General features: G+C 40.0%; 1 protein-coding gene across 2 annotated transcripts in view; it reads left to right on the top strand.

Annotated features, from left to right (window-relative positions):
* Trpc4 (transient receptor potential cation channel subfamily C member 4) overlaps positions 1–24587 on the top strand; it is a 174617-nt gene that overhangs the window by 57557 nt on the left and 92473 nt on the right. For both annotated transcript variants that reach the window (XM_029475583.2, XM_029475582.2), the window contains exon 3: positions 9011–9529. In XM_029475583.2, coding sequence (XP_029331443.1) covers positions 9011–9529 — 519 coding nt within the window. The remainder of the gene's footprint in view (positions 1–9010; positions 9530–24587) is intronic.

Below are 24587 nucleotides of genomic sequence, written 5' to 3'. Positions count from 1 at the left end.
GCTGCACCAAGCAGCTACTGAATGGCTGGAAACATAGACTTTCACATTTACCACCCACAGTTCATGCCAGCAGAACAGCTAGTGCTGTGCAGAGAACAGAGGGGACATTGGCTTTATTGATTCTCAGCAGGAACACAGCTAAAGAGTGAAATGGACACATGGCACCTGGGGAGACTCAGAGAGGGCTACCATAGAGATGACAGTTATGGTGAAGATGTCAATCACAGTGTTGATACCAGATTATGCCTTGTGAAGTTTTACATATAGAAAGCTTTTATCTCTAACTTTGATTGATTTTAATCCTTAAGAGACTCTCAAGTCAAGACTTTATTCAACTTTTTTTTTTCTGCTGATGAGAAAACAGGTGTTGTCCTTCAATAGCATTCAGAAAACTGTAGTTACTGGAACAATACTTATGCCCACACCCTACTATCCCAAGAAAAGCAGTCATGGATGCCCAAGGACTGGGGAGTTCCAAACAGGAGATGGCAAACATCATTGAGATAAATGGAAAGTCAAATAATTGGCCAGCGTTAGCATACAACTACTGCTAATTCCTAGGAAATTATAGTTAAACTCCGGTGGTTAACATCTTCTAAAGGTCATTTAATAGATTTTTCTTCACTGTAACTTACAGTATCTATACATGCAGAGAATGTTCAGTGATCACCAATTGGAACATGTCCATAGCAGTTCACAGCAAAGATCTTCATGCTCTGGGTCGATAGCTTAAAATTCCAGTAACAGAAATTCCTCTAAACCTTGACATATGTGCTTATGAAACTGCCCGCCAGAAAATGGCTGTTCTACCTTGCAGATGAATCAAGTACTATAACTGGGACTGTGTTTATGTGAGGAGAAGCAAATGAATCTGGAGAAACCGAACAAGACAGTTCTCTGCTCTTTCTCCAAACAGCCCCAGCATTGTCATACATACGACCGCTGTTTGGTGATTTATAGAGATCAACAGAGTCTCACCTTTCAGCTCCACCACAACCCTGGGGAGTAGACTTCAAGAAGTCTTTGATATATGTTTCTCTGAATCTTAATCTATAGTGAGAAAGATCTGAAATAAATGTGCGCATTAGAGAATGGGAGAGCAGAAATAGAAAGGCATTAACTGGCTTTGTTATTTTCATGTGGCTAAAAGTGGCTGAGGCAAGATTTAATGTGGCTCATCCTATCTCAGTGCCTGAGCAGGAGCAGTCCTCAGGCTGTCCTGGCTTCTTAGCCAGAAGATACATAGTTTTAGGGTTGGAGAGATGGCTCATAGGTAAAGAGTGCTTGCGGCACTTCCAAGGGCCCTGAGTTTGGTTCCCAGCATCCATGCCTAGCATGCATGCATGTACACACACACACACACACACACACACACACACACACACACACTTTAATAAAAATAAATTTTCAAACAGAAATGTATAGTATATCAAATAATTTAAAGTCGGGCTGCATGGTTTTATGACCATAGACCTGATTCTTAAATAATTTCACTAAGACCTGCCATTCTCATTTGTATAAAACAGAACATTTTTCTAAAAAAATTAATAATAACCCTGAAGATTGACCAAGGTGGGACACAAGTTCTCAGCACAGACCATAGAGCATGGTGTTTCATATGTGTTAGCTGTCCAGGCACATTTACATGATGTCAGCTAACTAGCTGAGGTCCATAACCTATTTTATGTGATGCAAATATCCCTATCTCTAAAGTCTGCCATCAAAGTTCTCATGGTGTTGTATTTCCCATGTGCTCCCTGAACTTCCCAAAATCATTGGCATTTCTATTTGTCAGGGTATTTCATTTGAAGCAGGACTTTACATAGGCTTCCATCAATCCATGCTTAATGTAACTTAAAGCAAATATATTAACGATGAATAATTAAAATCATTTGCAAAGCTGACAGTGGACATGGATATGTCATTAATCTCAGGGGCATCACTTCCTTGGGAGGTCCATGGAGCTCTGTAAGAACCTTTAAGGAGACAAGGAAATGGAATTCACATATTATGTGCTACTATTCTCGCCAGCTTCTTCAAGTACTTGTTCATCTCTTCTCATGGATAATTGACAGTACCTCTCCTTTCACCCACTCACATTAGAGGAAAGAAAGGGCAGCTTAAATACAGTCAACCTTTACCAACCTTTACTATGCTTGGACTGTGTTTGGATGTTTTATACAGTTGGTTAAAGAGGAAGGAGAAGGAAAAATCAACAAGGAAATGGTGATAAAATTTGACGTTAACATGCCAGGTCGCCCTGAAGGAGTGGGTCTTGGCTCACCAAGTGGGATTTTGTGGTACAGCAGGGTCAGACAAGGGACATGTCTGGTACCATGTACATAATGCAGAAAAGCTTTACTTTTCTCCAATGTTTATGTTTTGTAAAACATCCATGTATTCTCCAAATTTCTATCATGGCAAAGAGTGATGCAGACTGCTTTTGCTCTCCATGGGAGACAGGATTCTCCTAGCATGTGCAACCCCTGGATGCTCCAGTCCTCTATATAAAAGGGCACAACATTTGCATATTAATTCTGTATTATTTATGATCCTTAATGCAATGTAAATGATCCACAATTAGTTAGAATTTTTACATAGGGGAAAAGATTAACAAATACAAATTTGTACATACTTAATGCCGATGCATCTTACAAAGCATTTTATTTACTATTTTTATGTGTATGAATGTCTTGCCTCCATATGTCTGCACAGATGTGCATTCAGAGCATACACAGGTTAGAAGAGGGTGTCAGAATCCCTAGGGCTGGGGTTACAAATGGTTATGGGCTACCACATGGATGCTGGGAATTGAACTCTGGGTCCTCTGCATGAACAGTAAGTGCTCTTAACCTCTGAGGCATCTCTTTATCCCCAGTCGAAACATTATTTAAAGAACTTTTGAGGTGTGTTTTGTTGAATTTCAATGTAGAACCCGGGGTTAAGTAAGGTCATTGTGTGAAGTATGGAAAAATAGTGTCACCATGCCTGCTTGTGTGAAGTGTTTTCAGGAGTGAAAAGTGTGGGTCTCAGAACTCACAAAAGCAGCAGGTACCCTCCTATAAGGCTACAGAAACTACCATTCCGGCACTTTTGTACCTTGCCTCCATGGTTTGCAAATTTGGCAACTTGGTAGAAGCATGGCATATTTTTCTATTGTTTTAATTTTCCTTTGTGTAACTGTCAATGAGAAATATCCTGGCATTCTGTTTTGATGCTTTGATTTTCTCCTGTAAGGAAGATATTTAGAAGCAATGATGTATCTTTTGCCTGGCACAGAAATTCCTTTTTTTGAATCATTGCTGCTCTGGGTAGTGGGGATAGTAAGTATGCTTCCCATGTTGCACGTGTCCTTTACTATTGTTTATTAGTTCATTTTCTGAGTTCATACTTGGTATTTTTTAACATCACATGCAAGGACTGAATAATAAAACATTCAGGTTTCAATTCCGTGTTTACATTTTTGCTGAGAGAGTTCTCCTTAACCCCAAGGCCACATAACTATTTATTTTTTTCTATAATTATGTTGCCTTTTGGTTTTAATATTTAAATATTTACTTCATATTAAATTTACTGTTATAAACTGAGTGAAAGTACTAATTTTGTTTGGGTGGAAAATTGCTTAAGTGTCATTTAATAAACAACCTGCTTATCGGCAAGACTGCAAACTCCGCTATTCACATTCAATGTGTAATCCTCAGGGATCATCATGGAAAAATAGCTGTTCAGACAATTCATATTTTTGCTATATTCTTGAAGCATAGTATATACAATAATTTTTAGTTATTCTTAGACAATTCCTTCATATTAATTCATGATTATTACTTCATCAACTCAATTCTAGGCAGCTAGGATGAGGCTCTTAAAGCTCATACCCACAGTGACACACCTACTCCAACACGACCACACCTTCTAATAGTACCACTCCCTGAACCATGCATATGTGAACTCTCATACTCGTTAGTTTTTCATTACTCTTTGAGGATTTTGTACAATATGTTTTTATCATTTTTAACCCCCTCTCCCAGCTCTCCTATGCCTACTTTGCCATCCACACAACTCTGTGCCTTAGAACCTAACCAGATAACTTTGTGCTGCTCAGGTGTAGCCTACATATGTAGCCTTCCACTGAGCAGTGCTCTGCTTACCACAGGTACACTCCTAGAGAGAACTAAGCCTTCCTCTTTCCACACTTAGCAACTGCTAGCTGTAGCATGTAGTTTTAGGAGCTATCCGCTCTATCCAATAGATGACTGTGAGCATCCACGTCTGTATTTGCCAGGCACTGGCATAGCTTCACAAGAGACAACTATATCAGGGTCATGTCAGCAAAATCTTGCTGTCATATGCAGTAGTGTCTGGGTTTGGTGGCTAATTATGGGATGGACCCCCAGGTGGGGTAGTCTCTGGATAGTCCTTCCTTCCGTCTCAGCTTCCAAACTTTGTCTCTATAACGCCTTACATGGGTATTTTGTTCCCCATTCTAAGGAGGGACGAAGTATCCACACTTTGGTCTTCCTTCTTCTTGAATTTCATGCGTTTTGCTAATTGTATCTTGGGCATTCTAAGTTTCTGGGCTAATATCCACTTATCAGTGAGTGCATATTATGTAGGTTCTTTTGTGATTGGGTTACCTCACTCAGGATGATACCCTCCAGATCCATCCATTTGTCTAAGAATTTCATAAATTCATTGTTTTTAATAGCTGAGTAATACTACATTTTCTGTATCCATTCCTCTGTTGAGGGACATCTGGGTTCTTTCCAACTTCTGGCTATTATAAATAAGGCTGCTATGAACACAGGGCACCCAATGGAGGAGCTAGAAAAAGTAGCCAAGGAGCTGAAGAGGTCTGTAACCTTATAGGAGGGACAGCAATATGAACTAACTAGTACCTCCAGAGCTCGTGTCTCTAGCTGCATATGTAGCAGAAGATGGCCTAGTCAGTCATCATTGGGAGGAGAGGCCCTTGGTCATGCAAAGATTATATGTCCCAATACAGGGGAATGCCAGGGCCAGGAAGGGGGAGTGGGTGGGTTGGGGAGCAGGGCGGGGGGGAGGGTGTAGGGGACTTTCAGGAAGCATTTGAATTGTAAATGAGGAAAATATCTAATAAAAAATTGTTTAAAAAAAAGAAAATCTCAAAAAAAAAAATCTATCCACTCTAAATCTTGCTAGCACCAGCATCTGCTGTCTCTGTCTGTTCCTATTTGAGTGCATAGCCCAAGACCAAGACCCCATGTTTCTTTTAGCCAACGCCTCTGCCACAAACGCTGGCTCTGCCTCTCCAGAGCTCCAAGATCATTCTGAGTTCCTGCCATCAGCTGTGGGCACACTCTTGCCAGCTCACGTGAACTCCACTGCAGTTACCTTTTCCCTGGAGCTTGATCCTTTGCCCAGTCTTCCTGTTCCAAAGCCTGGCCGATTTTTGCCCCAGCTATGCTCTTCCCTCCAGCCCACCTGAATCACTGCGAATGGAAAAGACCAGACAATCTTAGTTTCAAATCAACAGATGACAGAACAACTGGGTGCGGAGTCTATCGTCCTGAACTCATCAACTATTCTATGTTGGAAATCTTGCGGTGGCAGAAGCCACCACCAGGTCTAACAGTTCCCAGTCTACATCTTGCCTGCTTTTGCTTCTGCTTTGCAGTAGTATAAAAGGGACATTTCTTCCCCCCCTCTTCCTCTTTCGGACCCAGAAGTCCCTCCTCCTCCTCTTTCTCCCAGCGATTAGCTTCTTGTTGTCTTTGTTAGCCAATCAACTAATTAAGGGAAAATTCCCCTACATCTCCTTAGCTAAGGGCGGGATTTGGTTCCCACCTAATTTGGTACTTCTTTTCTCGTGGATTCTGCAACACTGGTGACTGTAATGCACTGGTTTTTAGGCCTTGGATCTTAACAGGCATCTAAGCTGGTGTGATTGTCTTAGCACACCAGAGGTCTGAGCAACCTTCTATAGACCCATCATTGCTTAGAGCAGGAACCTTCCTTGCTGTTCATGTTTTATTTAATGTTTGATTTCTCTTTAAGTTTCTTTTCCTTATATGATACACTTGCCAGATATTTCCCTTTATGAAGAAGACTGCCATGAGTGTTTGCACCCTTGTGCATGTGTGTTCCACTTGATGTCTCTAATAATCATAAAGATAGAGCATTCTATCTCTCGGTAGTTGTAACCTCATTGTTTCAAAAATTAAATATGATACTTTCCTTTCCTGAAAGTCCAACTTCCCAGGATTTTCTCTAAATAATCAATGATCGATTCTTTGATCAGTACATTGCAATGAAAACCCCCTGTTGACTCTTCTGATTTCAATTCAGTGGTACTTAATACATTTTTATTGTTTTTGTTTTGATGATATCCACATTCACCCTTCTCCCCCCACCTAACTACTCCCACCCCATGGGCTTGTATCTCCCAATTTCATGTGTTCTGTTTTAAACCCAATGAGTGCTGGCCATGTGTAAATAGTTTAACTTAGGATATGATAGATAAAAAATAATATACATATATGAACTAAGAGAAGATATATTTTAATATTTTTAGCTCTTCAATGACATATGTAGTTCCTTTAAATTATCGCTGTAGGTAAAAAAATCAATTTTGATGATATCATTATTATACTATGTTTCTGATATGCTGATCACTAATTCACAATCAGTTTAATTACCTTTCATTATGTCCTTTGTGAACATTCATGGAGAAGTGTACCTGTGTATGCATGCACATATGACATGTTGCAAAAATATTTAAATACTGGACCTACAAGTGCCACATGGCTTGTTCAGAGTAGTGTTCTCTGTGTTAGACCCCACAGGCAGTGTAAGATTTTGTGAGTTCATGCCATACAGATGTTAATGTCCAGTGCATTTAGAGCTGTAGGCGTGTAAAGGTGGTCACTTGACTCTCAGCTGCCTTTTACAACTATCCCTAGATCAAGGTTTCATCATATATCAGATTCAACTGCTGCTCGCATTTAAAGCTGCAGCCATCTATGCACAGTAGAAGGCCTAATCATCTTTGTTTCATGGACTAACTATGGGCATGCTGGTAAATCCTTCACTTACCCTGAGACCAGAGAGTTGTGTTGCTGTATGTTGTCAGTCTGCACCCTGCATGCTCTTTTGGAGCAGTAAGTTAGCCCTGAGATAGTATAGCTGAATTTGATTGGATAAAAGTGCAGTGTGACCATTGCCTCACACCCCTTCCCCATACCTCTCTTACCATGATGGAATGTATAACCCCCAAACCATATGCTAAAATAAATCCCCCCTTCCTCTGCTTGAAAAAAAGTGTAACCTAAGCGATCCCTCTTTCCATCCAAACATCCATCCATCCATTCACCTATTTCAGTCATTCATTCATATAAATGCCACTTGTTCTTGACTAAGCAGTTTATATAGAAATATACCATTGTATAATTGGGTGTATGTATGAATTTTCAAGAAGTCTAAATAGCATCTATTAATTGGATTTAAAATAAACTTTAAATGAGTTGAATTAGAAAGTCAAAGAAATCTGCATGTGTGAGGGAGAAAACATATTTATAAACCAAGCTTTAACAGTGTTATTATATTACACTGAAAGATTATAGCTACCAACTAAATGAAGCTGCAGAACCCAGCCAGTTTCGACTAAACTACTTGGAAAAGTGTCTGTTTTATAAAGCTCCGTTCTTTGTACTGTATGCTAGAGCATGCAGAAGACCCAGAAGACTCTTGAATCATGGAAACTTCATGCTACTAAGCAAACTATTCTACATGAAACAGAGTTAGAAACCTATTCCCATGTTATATGTCCATCTAAAAAAAATTAGCCATATTAGAATATGGATATTAGCTGGGTGTGGTGGTGTACTTCATTAATCCCTGCACGCTGGAGGCAGAGGCAGGTGAACTCTGTGAGTTCCAGGCTAGCTTGTTTTACATAATTACAGGGCAATCAGGGCTATATAGTGAGATCCTGTCTTGAAAACAAACATACAAAATGTATACTATTTTTAACAACTCTAATACACAAAATAATACTATGTGCACATTTTTTCTGTCAGTATAATACATTCTAAGAAATTCTGAATAGGAAGGGATAGATTTCTATTACGTTTAGTTTGGATAGCTGTCATGTTATGATAAATTTCATTCCTGAAATGGTTTATTTCACTCTTAGTGTAAAAAATACATATTGTAATAACACGTATTTCTAGATTTGGACAAAGTATCACACTATTGGTTTTTAAAATTGTATGCCTCAGATTGGAGCCAAGGGGCTCCACGTACAGGGCTGGCATCTGAGAACAGCAGTTGGCACATGAGGGAACAGAGTCTCTGTATGTGCAGATAACTGTATGGTTTTATGATGCTAAAATGACTCCATTAGAAATATCGTTATCTTCACAGTAAGACTTAAAACACATTCAAAGTCATCATGAGTGTTTGCCTTCAAGTATGTATGTGTACCATGTGTGTTTCATGTTCACAGTGGCCAGAAAAAGGCACCAGATGCCCCAGACCTGGAGTTATAGACAGTTGTGAGCCACCATGTTGATGCTGGGAACTGAAGCCAGGTTCTCTGCAAGATCAGCCAGGGTTCTAACTACTGGGCAGTCTCTGTAGCCTCAGGATCTTGGTTTTATAAACAGGTTTTTAAAGTTTATTTATTTATTCATGATTAAGCTAGAATCTGTGGAAAAGAAAAGATTATCTGTTGAAAAATAACTGAGGCATTAAGGAAGGCTTTTCATCTTGTAAACAGCTCCAATGGCCATCCTTTTTAAGATTCAGAAAAAAGTCACAATTCATTTTGCAAGGAGGATATTTTATTATATTGGAGTTAAATTTTCTTGAAAATTTTTGTCATTTTTTTAGGGGGTGGGGGAAGTCTCTCCTGCAAGGAAACATGACAAATGATTTATGGTCCTGGCTCGGCACTGCTGCCCTGTGCTGTTTGAAATTCAAAAGCTTCAAGAAATGAATGTACACCCACACCTCTGCTTTCTTCTCTTTTCAGGTGCCTCCCATTCTCCTTGATAAACAGTTCTCTGAATTCACTCCGGACATCACACCCATCATTTTGGCTGCACATACAAATAATTACGAGATAATCAAACTTTTGGTTCAGAAAGGTGTCTCAGTGCCCAGACCCCATGAGGTCCGCTGTAACTGTGTTGAGTGTGTCTCCAGCTCGGATGTGGACAGCCTCAGGCATTCACGGTCCAGGCTCAACATCTACAAGGCCTTGGCCAGCCCCTCACTCATTGCCCTGTCAAGTGAAGACCCTTTCCTTACTGCTTTTCAGTTAAGTTGGGAGCTGCAAGAACTCAGCAAGGTGGAGAACGAATTCAAGTCAGAGTATGAGGAGCTGTCTAGACAGTGCAAACAATTTGCCAAGGACCTCCTAGATCAGACACGGAGTTCCAGAGAGCTGGAAATCATTCTTAATTACCGTGATGACAATAGCCTGATCGAAGAACAGAGTGGAAATGATCTTGCGAGGCTAAAATTAGCTATTAAGTACCGTCAAAAAGAGGTGAGTGCCGCCAGACACAATCCATCAATGCGATAGAATCGCATCCCTGACAAGCCCAGTGCTACTCAGAATCACTGTTACATTTAACAGCACTTTTATTCTCTTGTAAGGAGGTGGCATTTAATGCTGGCCGGATTCATAATTATCTCCACACTGAAGAATAATGATAAGTGACTCAATAATTTGAAATTGCTTTTGGCACCTGCATGAAGCATGTACACTCACTTGTAATAAAATGGAAATCCAACAAATTTGGATTCCCCAGACTAGGTGGAGAATTTTGACTCTACCGTTTATAACTCTTGTCAGTCTAGACGCTAAACTGTAGAGGGTCACACACAGAGCTTCTTGAGTTTCTCATTTACTTAATAAAACCGATTTTATAATGTTCATATATATAACATGCTCTTTACAAATTCATAGGATGAGTAACATGTATGTATGGGTGTAAGGACTATTAATTAACTATAAGCTATTCTACTTGAATGCATTATTAGGAACTAACACAAGAAGAGTCTTTTGTTCAACAGTAATGAATCTATTGGAGCTTTCTTATGTTTGCTCATTTTCTTCATCTGTCAGGAATAGAGGCTAAAGAATTAGTGGTGGGAAATAGCTATTCAATGAAATTCTGGTAGATTTGATGTCTTCAGTGAAGAAATCTAAACCACTCACATCTGTACCTAGGCACTCACATCTGTACCTAAACAACTCACATCTGTATCTAGGCTACTAACATCTGTATCTAAACCACTCACATCTGTACCTAAACAACTCACATCTGTATCTAGGCTACTAACATCTGTATCTACACCACTCACATCTGTACCTAGACCACTAACATCTGTATCAGTCACAATATCTGTTTACATCCAATTCTGAGAGATTTTTTTTTTTTTTGTCATTCGGGTGTTTGTTTTAACTTCCATAAAATATTTGTTCTCTTTCACTCTTGAAAGAAAATAATTACCTATTTCTAACCAAGATGGATGAAATCTACATTAATATGGAAAGAATGGGTATAGAAAAGAGACTAATCAATTTTACCTTATTTTTATTAAAATTTATTTTTATTTTATGAGTATGACTGTTTGCCTGAATGTATGTGTGCCATATACATGCAGTGCCTACAGAATCCAGATGGTGAAATCAGATCCCTCAGGACTGGAGTTACAGTTGTTTGTGAGTGGCCATGTGGATGCTGAGAAATGAGTGCTCAAGAGGAGCCCACGCTGTTAACTGCTGAGCAATCTCTCTAGCTCCGAGATGACTCAGGTTTAGAATGTTCCCTTGCTTTTATACTGGGCATTGCCTGTTCCATATCAGCCCTGCTGCTTTCCTGTCGATATTTACTATGTGTTTCAGATTCAGAACCCCTGAACTCACTTTCTTAGGTTTTGATTATTGTGTGGTTCTCATAGCACCTGAGACTAACTGAACTACCCCCTCCCTGAGAGTGACGGGAACAACAAACGGTTCTCTGTACTTCCTCAGACTCTGAAGCCACTGAGTTTGCGATGACTTGGACCTTGGGGGTCCTTATGCTTAAGAATCAAGGACCCATTGTCTAGAAGAATCTAAAACAATTTTAACATGCAGCAGACAGATGAAGTGATGAAAAATTTACCTGATTTTGAAAGTTCTAAATACCAGAATGAAAAAAATCCACTGTGAGCATTATAGCTTATGCCATGATGGATATAGGCAGCAGGGTCCAAGAAGTCACACCTTGCTACCGGTCTCATGTGAGAGGCTTGTTCAGAAAAGGAGGAGGGGATACAGACGCTGCCTCTGGGTGAAGGAATTAAAAAAAAAAAAAAAAAAAGAGGGGAGCAATGGAGTCTCTTAGTGGGATGTAGCGCATGCGCAGGAGCAGGAGGAGGACATGCAACACCAGCAACAATGGGAATGTGCACCCCCCACCCCCACCCCCTGCAGCTAGTGATGGCTTGTCCTGATTTGCCAGGCCCCTCCGGCTGGCCATGGAGTTGCCTGACTGCTAATAGACAGGATTCAGAGTCTCAGATTTGGGAGCAGGATTAAAAGATCTCTTGTTAGCACAGCATCGTGATTGCCTTTCGTTGGTTCTCTTCAGGGTTAGGGCATTTACAGGACTGGCTAACAGTTGTCAAGGTCATCTGTGCAGCATTGATTTTTTTCCCTTTATATTGTGATTACAATAGAATCACCCAGATGTTCAAACCACAAAATAAAAAACAAAGAGGCAGTCTGCCAAGTTCAAGTGTTCATCTCAGCAGCCCTGAATCAGGTAGTTTTATTTGGTTTTTTATTTACTTTTATAGTTTACACTGATCTTGTTCCTTTAGTTTTAACTTCACTCTCAGTCACAGAGACTTTTTGAAAGCCCTGCAACAAACGTATGATAAATTGCTTTCAGTATCCTCCTGACAATGCTTTTAGTGAGACGTAATCCTTTAAGCTACTGAATTCTTGTTAAAAAAAAAAAAAAAAAACAACAAAAAAACAAGATCAAGACGTGTTGGCTTACAAAAGAGCTTCATACAGCTGAATCATTCTTTCATTTCTCCATCATTAAGGCTTTTGACTATGTTTCACATAACAAATTCCAGACAGAGCTCAGGGCCCTTGTTCCTGCTTGATGACACAGCTCAGCCCTCCATACCCCTTCTAGTCAATCCGGAGTGACAGTGAACACATCAAACCATTAAAAATATTTATCCTCCTTAATACCTGTTTATTTATCTCGGTTCTTTGTCTACTTCATGATTTTACAAAGTGATCTCGCCTTCAAAATTTGGGGAACAAAAGTCACCATTTAAGTCCCTTGTTTGTCATGTCAACGTCAAGACAACAGCAGAAGGGAAGGCATCTGATCATTCCCAACAACCTTTCAGGATGCCTCTGTTATTCTGCTAATATGCAGCTGTGATCTTGGAGGTAATAGGACCCACCAAAACACCAAGATGAAAGACAGACTAAATAAAACCTGTAATAAGAAAGTAAGAATTAGTAATGACCTTTTAGAGGAGTGTTTCTTAAAAACGCTATTTGCATTTTTTTCCTTTCATCCCTAGAGACTTCAGTGGAGAAGAAAATGACAATAATTCCTCTATGGTTGCTCATGAAATTCTTCATTTGGTATCAAAGAGCAGGTTTTTTTTTTCTCCATGGTTGACAGTTTTCATGAAGCAACATAAAATTGTTTGACTGATGGTAGCATAAAAATATCTGTAATAAAATTTTCCTCTTGTGTATACCCTTTAAAATCAGAAATTGGATTTTACGAAACATATTTCTAGATTATCCAGAAACTATTGACCTCAAATATATTTGATTCTAAAACTTTGAGCAAGACCCCGTGTATTAAATAAAACCCTGCTTTCGCGGAATGCCCGGCCTTCCGAGTTTTTATTATAGGTTTTCTTTGGCTTAGTCTAAACAAATTTGAGGTTTGACTCAGGTCTGTGTCTCATTCCTTCCCACTAATCTCCAGGTTACTCAAGTCCTTCTTTATTCTTGAATGCTCAGATCACAGCCCACTTACCCTGGGATGCATCCTTGTTTGGCATAAAGATCCTAATTGTATACAAAAATCATGAGTTTCATGTTTGGATAATCATCACATTGACTGTAATTTAAAGCCTTTCGGGAAGCTAATGTGCTGGTGATTGTGTAAGGAATAGATAGATTTCTATTAAAAAAAATCACTTCCCTGACAACTCCCTCATTCTATACACCCTACACTGTGCTGTGCTAGGCGCTTTCCCACCTTGCTCACCAGTCTTACAGTGTCAGCAGCTGCTCAGTAATGTGTACACCTGAGTGAAGTGGAGATCCCCTCAGCTCTGGACAGCTCCGTGCATGTTTTTGTATGCTTGGTTTTCCTGATTAAATGGCAGTGTTTACAGTAATCTCAGAAATAGTTACCCTATGAAGCCATGCACTGTCTGGGTTTACTTATTATTGCTCATAAAACAGTCACCAAAAGTAGCCTGAGGTATGGTTGGGGACATGCCTTAGGAAGCTTGTCACTTGGTCTCTGGCATAATCTTCAAGGATGTAGAATTTGTGAAGGTCAAAATTATTTCCATGCTGTCATTCCTCATGTTTGTAATGTCACTGGATGTGTGCGGAGAGCTTGACAGATTCCCTAAGCATTTGCGTAGCCAAAATCTTACCTAGGTTCAGTCACACATCATTGAGAACACTGTGAAAAACTAATACAGCAGCCGAGTAGCCTAGATATTGTATAACAGAAAGCAAATAAATACATCCAATTCAGTGACCCACCACTGATCCACCTCTTCATGACTTTGCAAATCAGCGGAACAATAACTACTTTGAACTTCCCTCTTCCTCTAACAGAAGCTTGTCGGCAACATTGTGGTGCTGAATGTAGCTTTGGCACTAACCTGGGTTCTGCTCTTGTGAGTTAATAGGGTTGGTAAAGGGAGGAGAGAAACCAACCTGAGATCAGCCCCTCTGCTACGCCCTTCTTATCTTCCTTTTATCTAGCCTTGATTGCACTGAATGAAAAACCGGAAAAGCCCTGTCAGTTCCACCTTGCACTGTATGGGAACTGAGCTGATGCCAGCTCTCTAGAGCTCCCCAGCACCATCCAAGAGTCATGGTTTTATGTTTCTGAATTTATCTGAATTTTCATGGTCAAGAAATGATATTGGTATCAAGGGAGACACAAAGGCTGTAACCCTAAGGAGTGTGCCAGCAGACAGGTAGGTGATGCACACTCACAAACCAAAAACACCCCAAGTTAAACGCAAGGCCTTTGATCCATTGGTAAGCTATCTACTGCTAATGATAGCTCAATCCAACTTTTTACAATGCAAACGAATGAACTCATTAAACACAAGCTTCCAAATGCCACTATTGCTCTGTACCAAAGACCAACTTTATTGGGATGCTGGAAAGGCCACTATGTGCTTTTGATAGGTAGTGGGGGGCATTACCCCTCGCTGTCTGTCTCTGTCTCTGTGTTTCTCTATTCCTATTTATCATCCATCTATCATGTATGTATGTATGTATGTATGTATGTATGTATGTATCTATCTATCTATCTATCGATTTATCGATCTATCTACATATTGCTTTAAGGATGTGCTTCTACCTAAAGTCACCCCTAAAATAAAATCACAGAGGAGTTGATGATCACCTCACTTCCTAGCAGTTTCATAAGAACTGCTGGTGGCTTGGTGAACAGTGATCCTCTCCCCATGAGAGCGAACAGACAACCAGACAGGTTCAAGAATGTCACTTCATGAAACCACACCAAGTTCTGTAAACTGCATAGGAGGGAATCACCCTTCCTGTAGATGCCCGTTCTCTGCTGCCGCTCTGTAGCAGGCGCTCACAGAATGCTAGGGCTTGCTTCTTTGCTCCACATGCTTGCACACACCTGCTGTTGCTATGGATCTCAAATTCCCAGATGCATCTCCTCAGCTTCTGTCTGAGCCTCACACTTTCACGCATTTCTGTGCCTGCCACCAAGTAATGGAGGACGCGAATGCCTGTTCAGGACTCGTCAGTCAGCCTACAGAACTATGACAGGTCATTAGGCATTTAATTTAACACTAGGTTTTAAGAGCTTGGAACTCAGTCCCTGTGGATTTCTTTGCAGCTAATTAAATGACGTGTAACTACCTTCTTCCAATTCTTATCCGAATGTAATTACATTTTTATTCCTTCTGCAGTTAAACTTGTGATCGTGTATATCTACATTATATAAATGTTTAGTTAGCCTTTTACAAGTGCACTGATTAAGAAATCACAGTTCCACGTCCTAAAGAAAAAATAAAGTAGCAAATATTATCTTTAAATTAGACACTGTCGTTAGCTTATATTTATTTTTGCTTTAAATAATTGGAAAAATAATTAAGGAGCTTATTTCCAAAGAGGTATATGTACAGAAGAAAAGTGTTCCATGGCCAACAACACTGAGTTAGTTGACGACAATGACATTGAAAACTTGTACTGTGTAGTGGATGCTTTCCCTTGGTTCTGGGATAAATTGCTTTTCTGTGTCGCCTGGTACTTCTGGCTTCACGATGACTGACAAGCAAGAGCTAGCAGGTGGTTTCCATTATTCAGGCACAGTTGCTTCATCTGTCAGTGAAGGCAAACCATGGCATCTCTTTCTTTTGCACATGTCTGCACACCAGAATTTCAGTTATTATTTTCTCTCTAGTCCATGTTTAGTGACCTGTATTTTCATTGTCTCTCATCACTAAGTGAAATTAAGGACTTGCCTTTTTCCACAGTGAATTTTCCCCCATTCTGTGTCCCTGGAAAAAAAGAATAAAAAAAGGGTTTCCTCTGGAAATTAATAAAACACAAATATATTTCCCAATAAATTCTCTGTGGCTTGAATACGAGTATCCTCCAAGATCGTGCAGGCGAGAATGTTTCCAACTTATCCCTCTTCCTCGGGTTGCTTTGATCACACCAGGAGCATTCATCCTAAACAGAGTTATTCAATGTTTTAATGATTGGAGCACATGTCGCCATGTAAAAGTCCCTAGGACTGACAATACCCTTATGGTAGTTTAGTGATTTGTCATTCTCACACTAAGCTCCAAAGCTACTACCCACAGGTGGCTCCCAGGAGACACAGCTGGGGGACAGGATTTTATTGCTTGTATTACACTCTCCCCATCAGCTTTGCAAAACACTCTCTGTAGTAGCAGCTCAGGTGCCAGCTGCTGTGTGCTGAGGAAAGCCTGCTTTCCATGTCTGCAGCCTAATGCAGTGCTGGAGACCATTGCTATTCTCCATGGCTTTCTCAAAGCACCGGTGGTGACTTTTCCAATTAGCTCCAGGTTACACCTAGCATGGGTCATCCTTTGTCCTCCTTTTCCTGGAGCGAAGCTAGGAAGCCTGTTGGTCGCTGCTAAGGCAAAGAACACAGGGACAGACAGTGGAAGCAACCAGAGCTCTGAGCAAGGAACTGCTGGATCGTCAAAGGATGGCTCCTGTCTTTCTGTGAGGTTTCAAGATGTTTTAAGTATCTAATCTTATGCCAGAGTCCAGGAGCAGAAAAACAAGACAGTAAGCATGGAGCCAAGCTTGATTTTCTTCTAGAACTTTCCTAGAATCTTGAGCCTTAATCTTACTAAAATAATTTGATGGAGTATTCTAGAGATACCTCCTTGGAGCCCAGGAAAATGGTTCCTAACTTTGCCTAGGGCTTTTATGGGACATTTCCAGAAGAAGCCTGCATCACAGTTCATTAGGAAAGAGATTAGAAAGGAAGACTAAAGAGGAAGCACCTTTAAGCTGTGTCCAATCCCTTCTCAGTTTCACTCCGTGGCCCCTCAGTGACTCCTCGGTATACTGTGCTGTTGGTCCAGTCCATTCACAAAGCTGTGTATCCATCCTTCAGCACTCACCTCCAGAGCTTGCCCTTTTTTCCCCTAACTGAAAGTCAGTGCTCTCTGTGTGACATCACCCATGTCTACACCCTACACCCCAGCGCTCCTCAGCCCCGTGTGTTCTGTGCCTTTACTTTGGGGATGTTGACTTAGTCATTTCCGTGAAAGTCTCAGGGAGCAGAGACAGTCACACACAGATTTCCGCTCAACAAGATTATGAACTATCATGGATTTTGTTTATTAAACTCAATTTTGGAACACAGATAATTAAGCCGCACCCTTCCTCTCTGGCAGATTTCGGTACTCCCTTATCTGCTTCAGGAGTAAGCGTACTGACCAAAATGTATGGGAACTGTGCCTCGGTTCTCTCCTTCTCATGAGAATGTGGGCCCTGTGAGGACCAAAACTAGAATCTTGATGTGGCGATGTTTATCAATCACAATGTACTCAATACTAGTATGAGCTCAACATAGGTTTTCTGGGTGATATTTTTCTTCAATTCAAAATTCTATTTTTACGATGCCTGATGACACTCACTGCATGCATTTTATCACTGAACCACTTGGGAGAAAACAACGGAGTTTTCTGTATGATTTTCTTGACTGCTCTCCCTGTCTTCAACACTAGCAAATCTGTGGATAGACCCCATGATAGGCTCCCTGCAACTAGGGTCAAGTAATGCATAATGCTGGTTAGGCAAGAATGTGAAAATGTTATTTTATATGTTGGTGTAAAGTACTTTAAACCTTAAACTGTATTGGTTGACACCTAGCTTTAATCGTGATGTAGTTTGGCTTTTGTCTGTCCAGACAAAAAACAGCTGAGGATGATATTGATGCAGCATCCATGCAGTAATTAAAATTTCAGAGCCAGACACCTGTGAGAGATATTTCAATATAGCAGGTGTTGGAGTAAGCCTCCTTTGTTGTACCCTCCTATGCCTTGCCTAGTTTTACAATTTGGGTTTCACTGACTCTCTTTTGGACTGTATAGTGCTGCCCCACACTGAGATACCACAGACAGCATCCTCATCTCCATAGCTTCTTCTGATAATGAAGAATAACCAAGGCCCAGGCTGTTTAGAGCATTGACCTTTGGAGCAAGGCCACTGTCCTAGCTTCAGTGTGTGGCTCTATGGACTGAGGGCCAGCTACTTTGGAGCATGTGGAGTGGGTATGAGTATAAACAAGCCTGTTGTCCACGGATCCTGGAAAAGAAGGGGGAGATCGAAGAGGGACACCAATCAAACTCTAAATAATTGAATTTTAAATGCTGATTTTAAATGCTTATACTGTGATATTTTAAAGGATAGTCATTTAGGTCTGAAAAATCTGAAAATGAATATTACTGCCTTTTAACCTTCAAATAGTTTTTCTTTCACTTAAGACAAAGTGAGTAAAATACTTTAGAAGTAAAAATCAATTTTTGCAATAATTTGTGGTTAGATTAACCACTTAGACAGGCACTTGTTCAGACTCAAAGTCTGCACATCTCAAGGAGCCTGAATATCGTCAGAGCATATTATGATACTATATGAAACAAAATGTTTATGACATAGATAACCTTTCTTTTCTAACTCTAAATTTCAAAGTGGACAGAAACCTTGCCCTTCACAGTCCCGTTCTACAGTCACATGCATAGTGATTTGATTTATCAAAATGATGAAGTGTTGGCAAAAACCACCCTGAAAAGTTCTGGAGCCTTGATCTTGCTCCTCCAGGTCCCAGTTGCCATAGGTATGTCTGCCTGCCTTAGTAGCCATGTCCTTTTTCTCATCAAATTTGGATTAAAGTGTTCAATAATTACTACAGACCAAAAGATGAGAAACTAAAATGAAAAACCCTCTAGAAACTGAAGACTCATTTATGAGTACAATGTATTTTAGCATCTTAGACAAATCTTTGTTTCCTTTCTTTGGCATTAGAAATAATTAAGTTCATTAATATACTATCTTTATTTAAAATGGATCTGTGTGCGTGCTGTACCAGTGGTTTAGGTACCATGTAATAGAAAGGGTTAACTTCTTGTAAATCTAAACAATACGGGATGGAGAGAAGGCTCAGTGATTACTAGCACTGGATGCTGTCAAAAAGGACCCACTTTGGTTCCCAGCGACTACATGGCAACTCACAACTACCTGTCACTCCAGTTCCAGAGGATCTGATGCCCTCTTCTGGCCTCCAGCATCACTGCATGCACATGGTGCACAGATATACATGCAGGGAAAATACCAATATATGTATAAGTACATTTAAAAAAAACTGAACAATATAGTTTTTTTCTGAAGACTTTAAAAGAAATTCTAGCAATGTTTTTAATGTAAACAATCATTTTATTTAACTGGAAATTATCAGCAAAGTAATGAATGGGAGGTCTGTGGTCAGAGTTTAGAGGATAACTTAATTATAAGTAAAATACAGTAAGAGGCTTTATTAAACCTTTAACAGGGCATCATTACATGATATTTGACACATAGCAAAAGAACACGCGTTACATACACCTCAGTAAGGTAACCACACATCATCATATGTAATAGACATTTCAGAAACGAAAAATGTTCTTTGTTTTCAAAGAACTTTGGATGATAAATTAGGATGATTTATTAGAATGCCTGCAAACTACATTACACAGGGAGATGGGAGTAAGGAATGATAGACTAAAATATGCCCAAATGAAAATAATTGGAAAACTCTTTATTCTGAGCCATTTACAAATTACTCTGTTAATAATAATATTGAGCAATCTAAACATTTACTTTCAGATCCAAAGCCAAAATGATCAGACTGCCACACTCCTTCTAAGAGTTTCTCACACACAATAAGCAAATAAATAAGTATAAAAATAAAAATAAAGATAGTGCGAACACTAAGCATTTGTCTATGACATCCCTTGCTTTCAGCAAAAAAAAAAAAAATATTGAGGGTTTTAAATGCCACTTTCCAGTACCGATCAGAGATGTGCAATTTAACAGCTGGTTGCATTTCTTTAAACATTAAAAATGTAAGCTCATTACAGCATTTGCTTTTTGAATCTTTTTAAAATTTCAGAGTATATTGTAGTTTAGATTATAAATGACCCCCACCACCACCACCACCAGAGGCTTATGGACTAAAGGCTTGGTCACTAGACTGTGTCACCATTCCATTTCTGGAAACTCTCGGAGGTAGGGTCTATGGAGGGTGGGGGTTGGAGGTGACTTGGAGTATACTTTTGAGGCATGCCCTCCAGTTTTACAAGGCCACCAGAATGTCCCACTTCATCTCAGGCCCCAAGGCAACAGAGACTGACTGTGGACTAAAACATGATGTAATGGTCTCATGTAAGCCATCCTTCATGCCTGTTATTTTGCCACAGGGAACAGAGTAGCAAAGGTGGCAGTCCTGGAGATGGCTTCCAGTCTACTTCAGCCATAAGAAATTGTCTCTCATCTTGGCATTGTGGAAACTAGGAATGTGTAGACTATGTTTTCAATCATGTTAAGCTATTCTTCATCTGTCTCTTGGCAAGCTTCATGTTTAGTCTGTGAAGTGAAGAAAGGCAGTTCTTTGTTTGGAAGACTCTTCTAATGGGCCATTCCTCAAAATCTTCCAAATACTTACAATAAATATTTTGCCAGGCAGTGGCCAGCAGGTATTTTTTACACTATTCTGTGTATCTGTGTAAATCACCGACAAGACTATGTGTTTTAAAGATTAGCCTCCACCAGTGATTGAGTCTGTGTCTGTCATTGGTTTGAAATACATATCACTGAGGGCTGGAGAGATGGCTCCTGGGTTAAAAGTACTTTCTTTTCTTACAGAGGACATGAGTTTGATTCCCAGCACTCATGTAGTAGCTCACAACCATCTGTAACTCCAGTTCTTGGAGATCAGATGCCCTCTTCTGACTCACACAGACATCAAGCACTCACCCCCCAGTGTATAAACATGAGTGCAGGCAAAAACTCATGGACAGATAAAATAAATCTAACAAAACAAAACAAATAAAAAAACCTAACACTAATAGATTGAAAATGGAATATATTAAGAATGTACCTGAGTAAAACTTTTTTAGCAATTTGATAAGTGCATTCAAATAAAATTTGGGAAGTGATCCACATCTGGGTTAAATGTATTAACCCAGCATTAATTGCAATACTCCAGAAAGTCTCATAATATCCGGGGGGGGGGGAGTTGTTAACATAGAACCATTTAATTGCACCATTTCTTAAATACCAGCCATTCTTATTTTAAAATTTTGCAAACTTTAGACTACTCACGCAAGATTTCTTACAATACTGTTTAATACACAATAGCATTTAAGTAAGTATTCATTAGACATCTCAGAAATGTTATTTCTGTGTAGAAAAAATGGGACTGGAGAGATGGCTCAGAGGTTAAAGGAGCACTGACTGATCTTCCAGAAGTCATGAGTTCAATTCCCAGCAACCAGAGCAATGGGATCTGATGCCGTCTTCTGGTTTGACCGGCGGTCCAGGGGATGGGGGGATAAAATATGGAGTGTAACAAATAAATTAATTTTTTTTTAAAAAAAGGAAAAATGCACTTCTGTGAGAAACTGCTCGTTTCTTCAAGCCCAGCTAAAGGGCAGTTGTAGGTTCTGTGACTAGAGAGGAGAAGGTGTCTGCTTTCTCTTCCTTCTCGTAGGTCTTCCTGCATGACTGCAGCAAGCAGCCCACCTTTGTGCACCCTGTTCTGGTGGATGGTTCCAGAATGAGAATCTTGCGGGGATGGGAGTGGAGCTCAGGGTAACAGCACTGGCCTCAGCTGCATCAGAGCACTGTCCTCTCCCAGCACTGGGGAAAGTCACAACATAGAAGTCTGGTATTTATCTTGCATAGTGAATTAATATGAAGTGGTTCTTTAATTTGTGTTTAAACACCAAAATATGGCATGGTTTCACCGAGTGAAAATTGAGATGTTTGGGGAGCTACCATCCTTGAGATGGACATTGGCTTTCAAGTTTCCCATCCTCCCAATTCAAAGCCATCTCCTTCATCTGTAAACACTGAGAGGCTGGGTGATCCGCAGCACCACATCACCTCCTGCCTCCTTTTCTTTCTCCCTCTCCCTCTTGACAACACTGAACTTACAAAGAACCCAGGACAATCTCATTTTCCGGTCAGATGGCTGTCACTCGTCATTCTCGTTTACCATGCGGTGTGATATAGGCACAAGGTTTTGGAATATGTGGAAGTATGTAGTTGTGGGAAGGGCATAGAAAGATCGGATCAACTGTATTTGTTCATTTTTGCCTCCTGTAGATATTTGTAGACATTCCCTTTTCACCTCAGGAGTCTGATGAATAGAGAGAAACCGTTCTGAAATATTATTATTCTCAGGCTAGTGACATATCTTCTCTTTATTCTTAGTCTTCAGAAGTTTGACTATCAAATAGCCTGATTTTCTTCAACTTCATTCTGCTTAAAGGCTTCTTGGTTTTTCCTAAAATGTTGATTTTATACTATCACCATTTTAAAAGACTTTAAGACATTATTCAAATATTGTGTTTCTAACTGATTTTTCTCCCCTGCCTTTCTCCCTCCTTCCCATCCTCTCTCCTTTCCTCTCTTCTCCCACCCTTCTTTTTAATCTTTCTCTCTTTCTATATCTATCTCTTCTTTCTTGTTCTTTGCCATTGATTTTGGTTTTGAGAAAAGGTTTTGTGACGTAGCCAAAACTATCCTGGAATCCGTTACCCTCCTGCCTCTCTCTGCTCTCTGTGAATGATGGGATCACAGGTAAGCACCAGTTCTTTCTTTCTGAGTCTTCTGACATTGTCCCGCATGAAGGAGAGGTTCTACCATTTAATCAGTATTTTTCTTTCTTCTTCAGATTGGATACTACCAGTTCATCTACATTCACATTGATTTATTCTTCCCTGGCACACTGTGCTGTTAAGCCCACTCAGTAATGTTCTTAAACCTTAGATATTTTAGTTTCCAGTTTCAAACTTTCCTCATGTCTCTTGCCTCTAATGAACTTTATTGATTATGGTCATTTTTCTTCTTTGCTTCCGTGAGACTTGTTAAGACTCCATCATTCCAGTGTTATTTAGGATCCTCATCTGGCAAGTCCCTTCTCAGAGCCACCCAGGAACTGGTCACTCAGATTGCTCTTGAGCTTTTTCTTTGGCCTCTTACAACTATCTGAAGTAATTTGGGTTTTGCTTCTCAACTTCAAAGGCAATTTTTCCAAACCTCCGCTCAGTTCTGCACACCTGCTTTAGCCTCTGTGTTTGCAGACTCTGCTCTGCACACATCACCGTTCAGGATCCCACACAAACAAGGTCATTGCTTCTTGCTTCTCTCATTTTCTAGCTCATCCTTCTGCCTGAATGCTGGCCTCTGTTTCTATAGGTCAGAATTGTTCTGGATTTCAGACTTTCTTCCTCTATGCTGTAGAACATCCGTGGCCCGTTCTCAGGCTAAGAGCCATTTCAAATATCATCATCAATGACAGAATTAATAAAGAAAGGAAACACATTGTTCTAGTCATTTTACTAACTGGTTTCTTACTAATTTACAGAGTTGTTGATGAGGGTTTTTTTTTGTTGTTGGTTTGTTTGTTGTTATTTTGTTTTTCTGTTTTGTTCTGTATAGAGTTTCAGTTCTCACTTTTCAGGAGCAAAGTGTGGTCTCATATTCTAGTTCTAGGGTTCCCACAACAAGATGGTGCATAGAGAGTGTTTTAAAGAATAATAATTATTTTTTGAAGAGAATTAAAATGTCCCAGATCGCAGTGTAGGCATATTTTGTTTCTTATTTGTCTTTTATTCCCCCTCAGATGCTCACTCTTCTTGGCTGATAGGAGGTTCCTCCCCTGAGGGACCTGTCTTCGCTCTAATATTACAATGCTTCTTTTCACAATCTTGCTTCTATAGAGGCCTCCGTCTGACTACCTCAAGGTTCAGGAATTTAGAACTCACATTCCTGAAACCAGGAGGACCCACAAGGAGGTTCTTCAGGATATCACTACAAACAAAAATCTTGGACAGAATGGGACTTTCCTCTGCTTCTAGTTGAGTCTCCAGGGATACTGTTCACTGTATATGCCAAGCCCTGTTACTAATGAATTCACATTAATATATAAGATAAATATGTTCTCACCCTTCTAAACTACCCCATCTACAGAATCAGTTGCAATGGTAATTTCTTACACTGAGTGAATATCACTCCTCATGGGCCCTCTACCTTGAGAGAAAATACCAACACCACAAATATGGGTGTCGCTTTGGAAATATCTGCTTTATTCTTAATAGCTGCTGACTGCATCTGCTGTGTTTATCTTCGTTTCATCTCTGGGGTCTGTCACGCACTGGGGTCCCTGCCATGGTTTATAGTGGCTCACAGTTTCACTCGGAGGATAACCATAGCCTTCCTAGTGCCTCCATAGCTCTCATTCCCCATTACATATATAACACACCAACATGTTACCTGCTGGTTTTGTTTTGCCTCCCAGTTCACTCCATTACAAGGCCAACTACACCGAGATATATTTTCCTGTTTTGTTCATTACAACATCTACAGTGTCTAGCATACATATTTGTTGAATTAATCAAAGCAAGTGACCAGTATTCTCTTCTTGTCCTTCCTTGACTAAAATGACTTTGTTAAAAATGAGTAACTCAGAAAAATATCTCAACAAATGCCAACACATGCATTCTTTTCATGGATCACAAATCATATGCAC

This window comes from Mus caroli, unplaced genomic scaffold (assembly GCF_978045245.1).
Source record: "Mus caroli unplaced genomic scaffold, Mus_caroli_1 scaffold_3, whole genome shotgun sequence".
Lineage (NCBI taxonomy): Eukaryota > Metazoa > Chordata > Mammalia > Rodentia > Muridae > Mus > Mus caroli.
Note: the sequence above shows the minus strand (reverse complement) of the source record. Positions and strands in the feature narration are given on the sequence as shown.